The sequence below is a fragment of the Melanotaenia boesemani genome, chromosome 4, assembly GCF_017639745.1.
Source record: "Melanotaenia boesemani isolate fMelBoe1 chromosome 4, fMelBoe1.pri, whole genome shotgun sequence".
Taxonomy (NCBI): Eukaryota; Metazoa; Chordata; class Actinopteri; order Atheriniformes; family Melanotaeniidae; genus Melanotaenia; species Melanotaenia boesemani.
This window is the reverse complement of record NC_055685.1, coordinates 19,111,671-19,125,189: the sequence shown is the minus strand read 5'-3', so window position 1 is coordinate 19,125,189 and position 13,519 is coordinate 19,111,671. Positions and strand designations below refer to the sequence as shown.

At 38.9% G+C, this 13,519-nt stretch overlaps 1 protein-coding gene across 2 annotated transcripts in view; it reads right to left on the bottom strand.

The window, feature by feature from the left end:
• The window catches only part of fhip1aa (FHF complex subunit HOOK interacting protein 1Aa), a 39,035-nt gene that overhangs the window by 3,692 nt on the left and 21,824 nt on the right, over window positions 1-13,519 (bottom strand). Inside the window, exons 4-12 of one of the 2 annotated variants that reach the window (XM_041982529.1) lie at window positions 9,477-10,157; window positions 7,461-7,619; window positions 6,865-6,951; window positions 6,490-6,657; window positions 4,882-4,961; window positions 4,494-4,696; window positions 2,137-3,144; window positions 1,867-2,045; window positions 1,542-1,662 (exon numbers count right to left, since the gene is read on the bottom strand). In XM_041982529.1, coding sequence (XP_041838463.1) covers window positions 1,542-1,662; window positions 1,867-2,045; window positions 2,137-3,144; window positions 4,494-4,696; window positions 4,882-4,961; window positions 6,490-6,657; window positions 6,865-6,951; window positions 7,461-7,619; window positions 9,477-10,157 — 2,686 coding nt within the window. The remainder of the gene's footprint in view (window positions 1-1,541; window positions 1,663-1,866; window positions 2,046-2,136; window positions 3,145-4,493; window positions 4,697-4,881; window positions 4,962-6,489; window positions 6,658-6,864; window positions 6,952-7,460; window positions 7,620-9,476; window positions 10,158-13,519) is intronic. The other variant, XM_041982530.1, reaches the window with a different exon arrangement.

Below are 13,519 nucleotides of genomic sequence, written 5' to 3'. Positions count from 1 at the left end.
GATGCCTCAATCACATCTATTAATTCCTGGGGCAATTGTTTTCCCACAAAGATGCATTTTGCAGACACCTGTGGGTTGGTGCACAACTGAGAAGATTATGATGCTTGAAGGTTATATTAAATTATCATATTTATGCAGTTAGGCTAATTGGAAGCACAGGTGAAACTTTTTTTCTTTTCACAGTCATCTCAGGTTTTTTAACATGTCTGTGGTCATGACTGTGTTCTTATTTGTAGTTATGAGTTTGTACTTTGCACTTTCCACTTTTCAACTATGAAATACAGCAGTCATTGTGAGCTAGTGGAACTCAATCAATTCATATGTAAGTGATTATGCACAGGGGTGTGCCTCCACTCAATGGGATCTGCTGCCTGATATGAGAAGTTTAAGCTTAATTAACACTTGCAAATACATCACACTGAACTAACCATCCCCTATGCACTTTTAAATGACAGATATACAAAACTCAGGTACTTCTTTGGTTGATGATGTACATCGCTGGTATGCACGAGGCCTCCTAAATAAAATGTAAGTTTCAAAAAGCTTCTGCAAGATTTATTTCCATCCAGTGTTGCATAAATTTTTCACCAAGATCTTGTACTGATGATGTGAGAGTCCGACCACTGCGCAAGAGTCTTCTCCACCACATCCAAAAGATTCTCAACTGGGTTCAGGTCTGGACCCTGTGGTGGCCAGTCCATGTGTGAAAATGTCTCACGCTCTCTCAACCACTCTTTCACTATTTGAGCCCGATGAATCCTGATATTATCATGATATATACCTGTGCCATTAGGGAAGAAAAAATCTATTGATGGAATAACCTGGTCATTCAGTATATTCAGGGAGTCAGCTGATTTCAGTCTTTGGGCACATAATGATGCTGAACCTAGACCTGAATAACTGCAGCAACCCCAGATCATAGACTGCCCCCACAGGCTTGTACAGTAGGTAATAGGCATGATGGGTGCATTACTTCATCTACCTCTCTTCTTAACCTGATGCTTCTATCATTCTGAAGCAGGGTAAATCTGGACTAAACGGACCACATGACCACCTTCCATTGCTCCATCGCGATCACCATCATTCAGGAATTTTTTTTTTTTTTTCGCTGACCACATTTCTTCCTGGAAAATGACAGTTCTCCACTATCCTTCCTGGACTTGATCTGGCTGAGCAAGTAGATGCTAGCCTCTAGGCTAAGTTTATTCCTGAGCCATTTGGCAATAATTCATTTTTGCAGAGCTTGCAGGGCTTGACTTCTGGGATAGGATTATACTCCTGAATAGATAAAAGTTAAAAAATAAAAACAAAAATGTGTGAAGATGCATTATAAGTGAGGCTACCTGCTTCTCCATTTCCAGTCTTTGTGCTAAACTAGGCTAACCACACCCTGCTGATATTTGTAACTTCATATATCTCAGCTGGGACTTTTCATTTCATCCCAACTTATTCAGTTGGGATGTTTTAATGTTTTGCTAATAGAGATCACATTTATAGTGGTTATGACAAAATAATGCTCCTAGCTGTGTGTACATTGTCACCTGTGGTCATGAATGCAGCCTCCCGTGCTAACAGCCAGTGCTGGGCAGCAGTGATCAGCTCTGGAAAGTCCTTCCTGCTAGCAGCCTGCTCTTCTATCTGGTTCTTCACAGTGGCCAGAACCTGAAAAAATATACCCAAATATCTTATTTACAACTACAGGATTCAAACATGAGTAATTCAAGCTCAGTTAATGTTTTTTCTGACTTAAATATTACAATTTCAATCTTGCCAGTAAAAACAATACTGCAATTTTCAGTTTTTTTTTTAGTCAAACTTTAAAAAACTTTAATTTTTCTAAAATTTGTACTGCTCGGTATGTGTTACCTGATAAAGGGAGCGAACAGTTGGCTGAAATACCAAGTTGGTGTTGAGGAGGAAAGAGCGAAGGAGAGGCTGAGGGTACGCAGCCAACTGGGCCAGAATCCCCGTCAACAACAGGTTAAGATGAAGTGAGTTTGAAAGCATATTCTCCAGACGAGATAACAGCACACTCACAAATGGACCTGCAGGAAGAGTCATAATCTGAATTTTGCCATTTGACTGTAATTTTCGGTGAATAATGAGCTACAGAACTAAAACTTCCGCACAACTTACCTGTAAAAGGCACTGAATGGCTTCTATTTGCACTTCCACTGCGAAACCTATTAACTGTGCCAAACGGTGAATGAAGTTTCTCTGGCTCTGGTGTTTCAGCAGAGAAGCTGAAGTCCATCGCTTCCTCCTCCTCTTCCTCCATGGGTGTAATGGGCTTCTTCAACTCTCCATCACCTTTGACCTGTTTTCCACCTACTTCAGGGTCCAGAGTACGAATAAGCTCCTCATACTGAGCTAAAAGATCATCACCCGACTCAACAACAACAGCATTTTGGAAGTTGGCATTACAATCTGTGGGACTTTTGGTCTCTGTCTCCAAACTGTTCTTGCCGTTATCAGTCATTACAGAGGCTGGGAGTGTTAGGTTGAGCCCATTTCTTAGTGGGACTTCAGCTGAGCCCGGATGGGTTTCCTCTGATTGTGAACCACTGGGTTTGCGCTTGGTGTGCTCACCATCTGTGACGTCCTTCTTTGCGACAAGATCATATACCATGACATCATCCTGGAACTCATTTTCCTCAATGTATGAACCTTTAACCAACATGATGGCGGTTCTCCTCATTTCCTGGATGTGTTTTGGGGGGTCAGTGGAAGGTGGCTGCGAAGGTATGTTTTCCACAGGAGCCTCAGCTGTTTGCACTGGGCACGCGTCATAGCTATCATCCCACTCCAGCTCCAGCTGATTGACTGAGGGCGGCTCTGTACTTGGTAGCACGCTGGGCCGAGAACGTGGCACAAGCAACTGTGGAACTCTTTTCAGAGCAGTCTGGGTTTGTCTACATTTAAGAGCTGGCTCCTCGAGGACTCCTGGCTGGTATTTCTCAGGAGGTGGGTCCTCACCATCATACAGAGCTGACCAAATCCGACAAGCCTGTATGCAGCTGCTGATGCTAAGTCGGGCGTCATAGAGGTAATGAAGGTAACTGACATCCAGGTAGATTTCTGAGCCAATGGTGCAGGAGTTACCTGAACCATCATCCTCCTCTGAGAAGCTCTTTAGTTCATCTGCTAAAGACAGACAGAAATTATTAAAGCTGGCATGCAGCACCACAACACAGCACTCATACAGAGCAAAAATAATGAGTTTGACATTTAACTACAGGGGATGGAATGATGTAATACAGCAAAACAGCAGGGGAACCCAGTATATGATAAAAAGAAAATACTCCCCAATCATCCCTGTTATATGCTCATGTTCCAATTAAATATAGATCAACATCTTACCGTGCACCATATGTCTGAACAGATTTTGGAATGGTAACATTAATAAATTACACTTATTATTATTACTACATCATTTTAATTTCAGTTCTTTTAAATGACATCCATTTTGATCATTTTGAGTTCACACACTACTGTGGATATAATATTATCTCACAGAAATGAGTTGATAAACAGTTAAATCTCATGAATAAGTGCCCCTTGTAGCTGAGCAGGAAAAAATACCCACAAAAGCTGTTTACAAATGTGGCCGAAAAGCAATTATTCATTTTGACTGTGGCATATACTGAGATCTCATGTTAAAATAATGCACAAAGAAACCCTAGAAGAGTGAATATTTACAAAGATTTTTTTTTACCCAAAAATTCTGTCAGCCAAAAAAAGCAAAAACAAAAAAGTATTTCTTTTATTTCTCATTTAAGTATTTGAAAACATCCATTTTTGAATAACATGAGTCAACCCTGCAGTTTCAATAAAAGCTTATTATCTGCATTATTAACAGCTTATTCTTCTAGAATTACTCTGATACACACTGAAAAACTGGAGTAAGTTTTCAGGTGGATTTCAGGGATTATGTTTTTAAATTATACCTCGAGGAAAGGAGATAATTATTAGTGAATGTAAAAGGCCTGCAGTAATGTATGGAGTCCCACAAGGATTAATTCTTGGTCTTTTTTTTAACTATTCAAAGTTTACCTTCTTAATTTTCTCAGAAAGTATGGTGTTGTCTATCACAGCTGTGCAGACTGTACTACAGGTAACTACTTCAAAATTGTGTATATGTGTATCATCTTCTGCCTTTTAAGGCATTACTTATCCCAAATTATCTCTATCAAACAAAGCCAGAACTGCAGTTTTACAACTCTGTGGGTTCTCACTTCACACAGAGAGTTGTTTGTACATTCAGAGACACCGTAGTAAAAATGGTGGCACAAATATGGCAGGGAACCATTAATTCTAAGATCCATGCACTCGTTTACCTGTTACATTCTTAGACTTTATTATACCAATGTTAGTCTTCATAACTCAGCAGTTGTTATCATAATCCATAAAAAATATGTACAAAACTGCTAAAATATTATAAAACCCCTCTCATATCAAACAACACATTTCACCTAAATATCCCTCTTTGTTACCTGGGCTGCTGGAGTTGTTGGTAGTCTCTGTACCCTTGGAAAAAAGGATGGAGTCCAGTTGTCGGAGGGGCGGGGGGCAGCAATCGGGAGAGCAGAATGATGGCGTCAGCGCCAAGATCTTAGCTGCTGACGTCGAGTAGAAGTCCCTCTCTTTCACCACACGTCTCTGACTCAACATCATGTGATTGCAGGGAATCAGATACCTGGAAAGGCAGATGGGAAAGCATCTTAGGAAAATCAGCCTGTGGTCGTTGGAAGAGAACTGTGGAAGGGTTGCGAACAGACAGATGGTAACAGTGAGAGGTAGACAGTAAAAGCTCATCATGCTGTAAACCAATTAGTTTTGCCATGCATCATATGTAGGTGAGTCAGCATGGGCACCACTCACCTCAACACAAGCTGCAGCATCACATCTTCACAGTATAAGCCAATGAGAGTGCGGAACAGTGCCAGTGACACAGTGCCTAACTGGAGGATTCAACAGGAAAAAAAAAAGGCATTTTACATAAAATTGCTAAAATTATCAAACGAAAAAGCAATTTACGACATTTACAGTAAATTTACTGTTTAGTTTGTAAGAAAAAAAAAAGACAAACATACTCTGGTTGCAAACAACTCCTTTACCCACACGATCTCTTAGCTCTGTATTTTTCTGTTGAGCTTATGTTTTATTTACTATTAATTTCCAAATTAAATATGATGCTCATTTTATAAATCATTCCCCATTTTTTTGCTAAAATATATTAAAGTGAGACAGCATTTCCTGGCTGTCTGTCTTCCAGGCATTGCATGTTTTACATGTTTCCTTGGTCCTACATACCTGGTTTAAATAAGCAAAACAGCTTGTCAGCCATTTCATTTGAATCAGGTGCATCAGAACAGGGAAACATAAAAAAATGGATGGCAGGGGGCGTAAGCATATGTTAGGGTAAGAGTTACTTTATGAATAAAAGGTCACTTCTGTATGAATGCATAAAGTGTCCTTGAGTTCTCTGTCAGATAAACAGTTCATGTTTCTCTCTTTTAAAATGTGTTGTAATATGAAGTCTATTAGTCAAAGGCAACTCATAAACAACACAGTCACCTGACATCTTTTACATATTCATGACAAAGCAGGATCTTCTTAAAACTCTATATATTCTTTCATATAAAGTCACTCCTGGTCATGTCATGTGAGCTAACGTGCTAGTATATTTCTCTGCAGATAACCCTTTGAAAATGGTATTTGCTGTTTTCCATATGTTTTTGCACAGCACCCTTTATGCACTGTGTATATGAAACAGCCTAAAGACTCCTTGCTGGTGGAGGTTGGCTCTAATCAGTCTCTCCTACCTCTAGTTACACATCTGTGCCATATCTTGCATCTCCACGGACAGAGTGGGCACTGCCCATATGGAGTCCAGACACTGAAATCTGGGTAGAGTTGATAATTCTATCAAGTAACCAATGAAGCAGCATCCTATGTTCTTGTGTGGATATTCTTGTTTGTGCTTGTTAAGAACATATTGTGTGAAAGTCGACAAATAAGGTTCAATTTCTCTTATTTACTGATTGTTTGGCAACTGGCAACAGTTCCTTCCTGAAGATAGCTGTTCACTCAGCTCTCAGTCAGGGCAGGTGTAGCTAATTTATAATGCTGAAAGTCGGCCTTTAAAAAAGACCTAAAAGTATGCAAGTTCCTCTCACTTTTTTTCTAGTTTAAGATAAATAAAAGCTTTTATCAAACACTGAGGGGATTCCCTGAACCAGAGCAAGCCTATAAAGTGAAGAGCAGATAATGGAAAAATTATTAAGTACTTTGGAAATATTTTTATAAAAAAAACTAACAGGATAAATTGCCATAGCAACAGTCCTAACGTTGGCATTTAAAGATTCCCAAAGCTTCCAGCATTGCTTTCAAATCTAAGACACCTGTTATGGGTCTTTAAAGAAGACTTATGATGTGTGAAGACAAAGCATGTATTCTTAGCTGTGCGTCACTGAGTTTGTCCAGTACCTGGAAAGGGGTGTTGATCCGGCTGACCAGCGTATCTAAAATATGGACGCTCTCATGTCGGTGGAGGAGGATGAAGGAGAGAAAAGTTTGCAGCAGGGCAGGCTCAGATACGCTTCTCAGGAAGAGATCCAGGTACGCTGTAGTGGTCATCACCTCCTCCAGAGTGAGCTTCACAGACAGATAAAAATGTCAAGCCAGAGAACACCTGCATGCTAAACTATCAGCAAATGCAGTGGTCTCTATACTCAAGTCCTGCAAGCTCTGCAGAGATTAAAGCAGTTACCATTTAAGAACCCTTGTATATATTTTTATAAACAACTTTTTCATACTCAGTATTGCATGAAGGTAGAAGTGGAAAAGGAAAGAAAGTCCAACCTTGTGAAGTGCTGGTGCTAGGACAGGCACGAGGAAACCATTATAGATGTAAGCTACCAACTGGTCTCTGATAGCTGGGTGGGACACCTGGGAACAGTATCAAGAGAATTGTTAGTCATAACTGTTGTCAGGCAGAGCTGCAGTCATGTGTCAATACATTTTACATGAAGCAGAGCCAAGTGCATATAGTTTTGGTGCCTCAAACTAAATAAATAATGGACACAGTCTCTTGGTCTTAAGCTAATGTAGAAGTTAATGTAGAGCTGTTAGCTCAGTAAACATTTTGTTTTGACATTTGTGGTCTCAGTTAGTGGTGTACTGGTTTAATAAACCATAAATATTTGCCACATTATAGTCCCATTCACAGTTAAACAGACAATTGAGCAACGTATAATTAAGGGAAACTGATACATGATTAACAAGTCTCTACCCAAAGGGCAGCCATTGTTTCCACAGTTCATAGTCAGATTCAGTCCTCACTGGTAACATCAGATTTCAAACAGGCAACAATCAAGACTTCAGAACAGGAGTTCACAAACCAATGGAAGCTACCTCTGTCATTTTCCTACAGCTCACATAACTACACACATGTTCACCTGAATAACAGCATTGCAGAATTCCAATGAGTTGAGAAACTGGACAAGTGAAGGCATCTTCAGCCAGTCTTCTTTGTTAAGGCAGTGCCACTCTTCACTGGGAATGTCCAGCTTGGTGGGCAGAGAGGAGTACAGGCCACTTAAACCTGTAGCCAGCACCTGAGAAACAGAGGAGAGTATTTTATAAAAAATACATCCTAGATCCTCAGGTAGATCATCAACTAATCTAGGATTATAATTTGGTAAATTTGGTCAAAACTATAATCTTCACAAGATTAAGAATGATAACTCTGACATTCACTTGTCTTTTAGCTCCACTAGCAACACAAAATGTACGTGATATGGCACTTAATAACAAACTTTAGCACAGTACAGTACAAAACTGAAACAGAGATGTTAAACCTTAACATCAGCATGCTAACGTTACCATGCTTGTTGTCATGCCAGTGACAGCATTTCGCTCAAAAGGACTGCTGTGCTATAAATACAACTAACCTGCTTGTGTTGCTGTGGCCTTATTAGTATTATTGTTATGAAATCCTCTAAACATATTTACAATTAACTGCATGGATATTTTATCAATCTACCCAAAAGAGACAAATAATAGGTGTTACACTCTAATTTTTAAATCACTCAAAGATTATCCCTGAGATAAAAACTAAGGTTTTAGCCTTGTTAACATGTCCATGTGGCTTTTTTCATATGCTGAAAACCATGGTTGCGTATTTTTACTCCGGAGCTTCAGCTTATCAGTGATGGTCTCAAAATCACAGATTAAGTCAGGTTTAAAGAAGGAACAAATCCAGTTAACTAATCTTGTTAACCTCTGAGGACGAAACAGAAACTAATTTTTAGATTCACAAACGTACAAGTTTTAAATAGGACACTTCTGAACCGCCTTCCCTCGCAAAAGAAGGGATGATCTAACAGACACTGATTCCACAGCTATAAGAGTGCACACATGGACATTAACATGGACAACAAGGACATTATGTCCATGTTAACAGAGAAAGTATGTTGTGTAAATCTAGTGCTTTAACAGATTAATTACAATCAGGAACAGTATCAAACACGTGGCTGTTTTGTGTTTATGTGTTTATGCTTGTGTTTAAGATATAAAGTGAAATTAATTTGATTTATTGTTAAATTATTGCAAAACAGGTAATAAGATGTACAATGAAAGCTATATGGTAATTAAAGATAAAAAAATATTATGGGCTTTGTTGAACAACATTTCATATTAATGACACAGGTATATGATGCATACAATAATGTTTATAATTTCTAAGATATTTAATTTAAGTTCTGCAGCACACCACATAATTCTGCTTATACAGTTTAATGGCTCCAACATCTATACTGTGAGGCCTTAAGGACTATGTAGTCTAGTATTGATATTAAATAGACAATTAAAAATACAACAGTCAACACAATATTCTGTCTTTTCTTTGTTAAATACTTCTTAGGAAGGCAATCCAAGATACGGTTTCAATCAAGAACAGAGCCTGTTGGAGTATTGTTTCATTTAAGTGTGAGATGAGTGCGTCATTAGTGTTGTAATGTAATATACATCCTTGATAGGATTATCCCACTGTTGTTTCCTGGTGGATGCCTTCAGAACCAATTAGATTCAAGCTCTTGTTGTTCAATTGGCATTAAATCAAAATGCATTTTTTACCGTGCTGTCTGCTGCTGCTGTGGGTAAATGGCATTATCTATAGGGGATTAGCTTGCTGTAATCTTACAAATGTCAGACATTTGTAACATTCAGTGCAGTCTTTTTTAAGCTTTTTTTTTTAGTAGGTCTATGAATTCATCTGCATATTTTAGACTAATTATGGCACCTAGGGATTAATAATGATGCTCCTGACTGAGAGAAATTGAATCATTTTACAAACATAATGTGGAAAAATTAAAAAGGGAAGATTGAGTCAGGGGATATTTGCAGGCAAAAAAAACATCAGCAAAGATTGAGAAATATGATGAGTGAAAAACAATTTTTGATTTAGGACTGACCGGGCAGAAGTAGGTGCTCTCTGCTATGTGTTTGGCCACTCGTTCGTTCTCAGCAGACAATGACATTATGAGCAGCAGGGCATCTCTGGCTTGCAGGCCCACTCTGCCTTCCCTGTGAATGAAGGGGATGAGCAGAGAGAAGATGAGGAAGTTGGTGGCTCCCTGATCTTCGCTGGTGTGGAAAAATAACTCCAGAATCGAGGGGTCCTTTGCCAAAATGTAGCACAGCTGATTGAGCAGCAGCACCAGCTCCGCTTCGACAGCAGGCGCTGCTGTGCCCGAACAGGAGGACAGCAGCATCATGAGCGGCCGCAGGATGGGTTTGTGATGCAGCAGAGGCTGGTGCGCCTGGCCCACCAGCATCTCATACATCTTCAGCTGCTCCAGTTTCATGTCATCTGTGAACTCCCTGCGGAGGCTCCACACAAACAGACGTTCCATCACATTCTCCATCACCACAAACTCTAGGATGGGGCCCATGGCTCCAGCCTGACCGCTCTCCTCTTCCATCAGCAGGAAGAGCATGTGCTCCACATAGTTCTGCACAGCGCTTGCTTCGTCTCCGGGGATGGAGCCGAAGCGAGGGCTGCCACTTGAGCTGGAGCTGAGGTTGATGACACTCAGAGAGGGCAAAGTGGAGGCGCTGCGCAGAGGATCATGTTTCTCAAGGATCTTCACCACCTACAGAAAGAAGTGCAGAGAAAATTTCATGGACTGCACACACATGGTAAAAACCTTATGTTTACAAACATACACACAAATATGTACAACTACCACCAGTTTCAGCCACATGAGGATGTGGCTGAAACTGGCAGTCAGTACAGTAATTGTATAAATAAGAACCTTTTTTACAGATCAGAAATTAATATTTTATTGTGATGGCAAGTTTCCTTTAATTGCAGTTCATTTAACTGTTTATATAAAACATCAGCATACATGCAGAGCTTAAACAGGTACAATTTATCCTCTCTTCCTGTTAGGTCAACTGTCAGCAGAAATTGGGTGTAAGTACACCAGCAGCACAGCACAAATAAACTCAGTTGGATAGCACTGAATGAAACAGTTCTTTGTGTTTCCAGTCCCTCCCATGTGTGCCCACTGTGTAGAAACCAGTGTCACAATAATAGAGCTAGTGTCCCCAGCCTGACGCTGCAGTCATGACAATAACTGGTTGTGTATGAGAGAACTGGGCATAGCTAATGGAAACAAGAGAAAGGGTTTGTAATCCCAGCCTTAGCCTGACAGGGCTTGGCGCTGTAGTCTGAAACTATGGGATCAGCTCAGCTCTGGCTTTCCAGTCATTACTGACTTCTGAGAAATTTTTACTTCCGTCATGAAAGTTAGTTCCATCCATTTGTCTGCTTATTAGAGAGATTACTCTAAAAGTAATGGACATATTTGAAATTTTTACTAGTAGTTGTGCATGACCCCACTTAAAAGTGATTAAGTTTTGATGCTGACCCAGTTCTGGATCTGGATCCAGATTTTTTTTTTTTTCCGTGACAGAGCCAATAGCATTGAACTGGATGGATAAGACTGTGGTCACGGGGTGCTTTAAAGCTTGCACCATCAAGGCCAGTTGAAAACAGGGTAAAGGTTTATCTGACTCTGGTGGAGAATTTCATGTGTAGTATTGACGGCAAACAGTGTTTATTATACAAGACTGACTAATGAGCAGATTGTTTGGCTGTATCTGTGTTGCTTGTCAAAACATACAGAAACCAAATGGGGTATGGCTTTAATATAGAATGTGACCAAAAAACTGGCCCCAGCTTTATCATTATCAAATATGTCCAAGCTTTCATGTTAAGTAACTGGTAAGTTCAACTAAACAAATGAATATAGAATGTGACAGAGGAGGTTGATCACAACAAGGTGGCATCCAGTTGCTGTGCTAAAGTAATTTATCAGTTGCATAAAGAAAAATCTTGCAAAGAGAACATGGAAGCGAAGGGCAGGTAAAGACCCATTACTGCATTCTGTGTGAATCCCTTAACGCTTGCAGCTTCAGTTGAGATGGTGAGACTGGACCAACAGTGTGGAGTTTTACCAAGCATCATCTAGATGAGTACATGTAAACATGAGCAGCAGAGACTCTTTTTTAATAAATTACAGAAAAAGGTAAAAACATAATAATAATAATAATAATAATAAATTTATAGGTTAAATCAACAGCATTAAACAGTTCATTAATGATGACCATGAATTTTATTTTAAAAGAAAACCTTAGCATGAATTTGAAATCCAAGAGAGCAAATAGAGAAAAAGTTTTTTCTCTCTGGAGTTCTAACAAGTTTATACTTGCAAAGTACAAAGACTAGCTGAGAGTCTGAAAGCATTAATAATGCAAGATGACATTTATGGTGTAAAACTCTAGCTGTTCTGGTATCACAAGTGGAAAAAAAATCTAAAGCATTATTGAGATAAAAAAAATTAAATACACCCAAATGTGTTTTTTCTTACACAAGATGTCTGTGCTATTTTGCTTTATAGATGTTCAAATAGCATATGTTAATATAACCAGCAGAATATGACTTCAATGTGGGAACAGAGCTGAGATGGAAAACCAAAGCTGATATCAAAGTATGTCAGCATAAACATGTCACGTTACTGGACAGAAGTCCACTCATGAGACTGACTGATTTATTAAAGGGTTGCATGGTATTGACCATAAATGGGATGGATTAATCAATAACTCAGAAAAGAAATGGTGTAAAACTGTCCACACTGTACAGACTGCTGTTAAAAATTACTGGCAGTCACTCAGCACAGCAAAGTAAACACACTGACCTGTGTTAGACCAGGTGAGCAGCAGATAAGACCAGACAATGAACATATACCTAATCTTGCAATGCTAAAACAATCAGGACTTCTTGCAGAGGGCCAATATTATATGCAACACATCACTCTCATTTAAGGGTTTTTTGAGCTGTAATCAAAGTAAAGAACACTCATATCAGGCTACAGATTAACTAGGAATGGAAATAAAGACTCTGCAGGAGTGGATTTATGCTGCCAGCACGCCTGCAGCAAAACAAGCATTAATCTGCAACAGCAGGTAAGACGAACCGGCGTCTTGTTTTCTAGTTTGTTTTGTTTTTTTTTATTTATTTAATTACATTTTATACAAAAAGAAAAATAGAAAACACACAACTTAAATAAAAATTAAAAAATATTTTAAAAATAAACATTTTCATGTGGGAAAAAAAAGTTTTCTAGTTTAATACTGAGTAAAAAACAAATAGTATGTATCAGGGAAAAAAAAGAATTGCCAAAGCCTTTTAATCAACTTTCACTTAAAACTTAATATAGTAAAAAAATAAAGAAATAAAGGAATTTACATTCTTACCAAACAGAGTTGTGGTTCTTTATGACTGTGTCATCAACCCAGAACATGAATTTTGTGTTACAGCAGCTGATCTGGCCACGTGTACATGGATATGTGAGGTCCTGCCATACATTATGGTGCAAGGAAACTTTCAAGTTCTCCTCCACTGAATAAAACATAGTCTACAGTAACAATCCTCCCACGGTGAGAGGGATGAGACCAAAACCCATGACTGCTATGCTAACTCCACTAACTGCTTGAAAGGCTCCAAGCTAGATCTCACCTCCAGTTTGACTTTAGATTAATTAAGATTGTGATTCTGAAACTCTGATGAGAAATCCGATGGTTGTCTTACATCCTACTCATCAATTCCATTAAGAGAACTTTGAAAGAATATTATGCCAAACTACAATTTCCAGGATTGATAATATAAACCTGCTGAATGAAAGTCTAACATTCATTTTCTTCTAGATCTGGTTTTGATGTCAACTAGATCCAGAGACAAACTTCTGGCCTTAATAATTTAATTGCTTTTTTAAAGTTCACCAGCTAATTACTAACTGTGATGCTAACTGTCCAACAGTGAGTACTTTAAAAGAAAAATAACAGCGACCCATTACAGCTGTTACCTGTGATATATAAATAGTAAAAAAACAATTTCTGAAAGCAAAAGAAACTGTTACATATTCCCTAGTTTCTCCTCTGTCCTTACCGT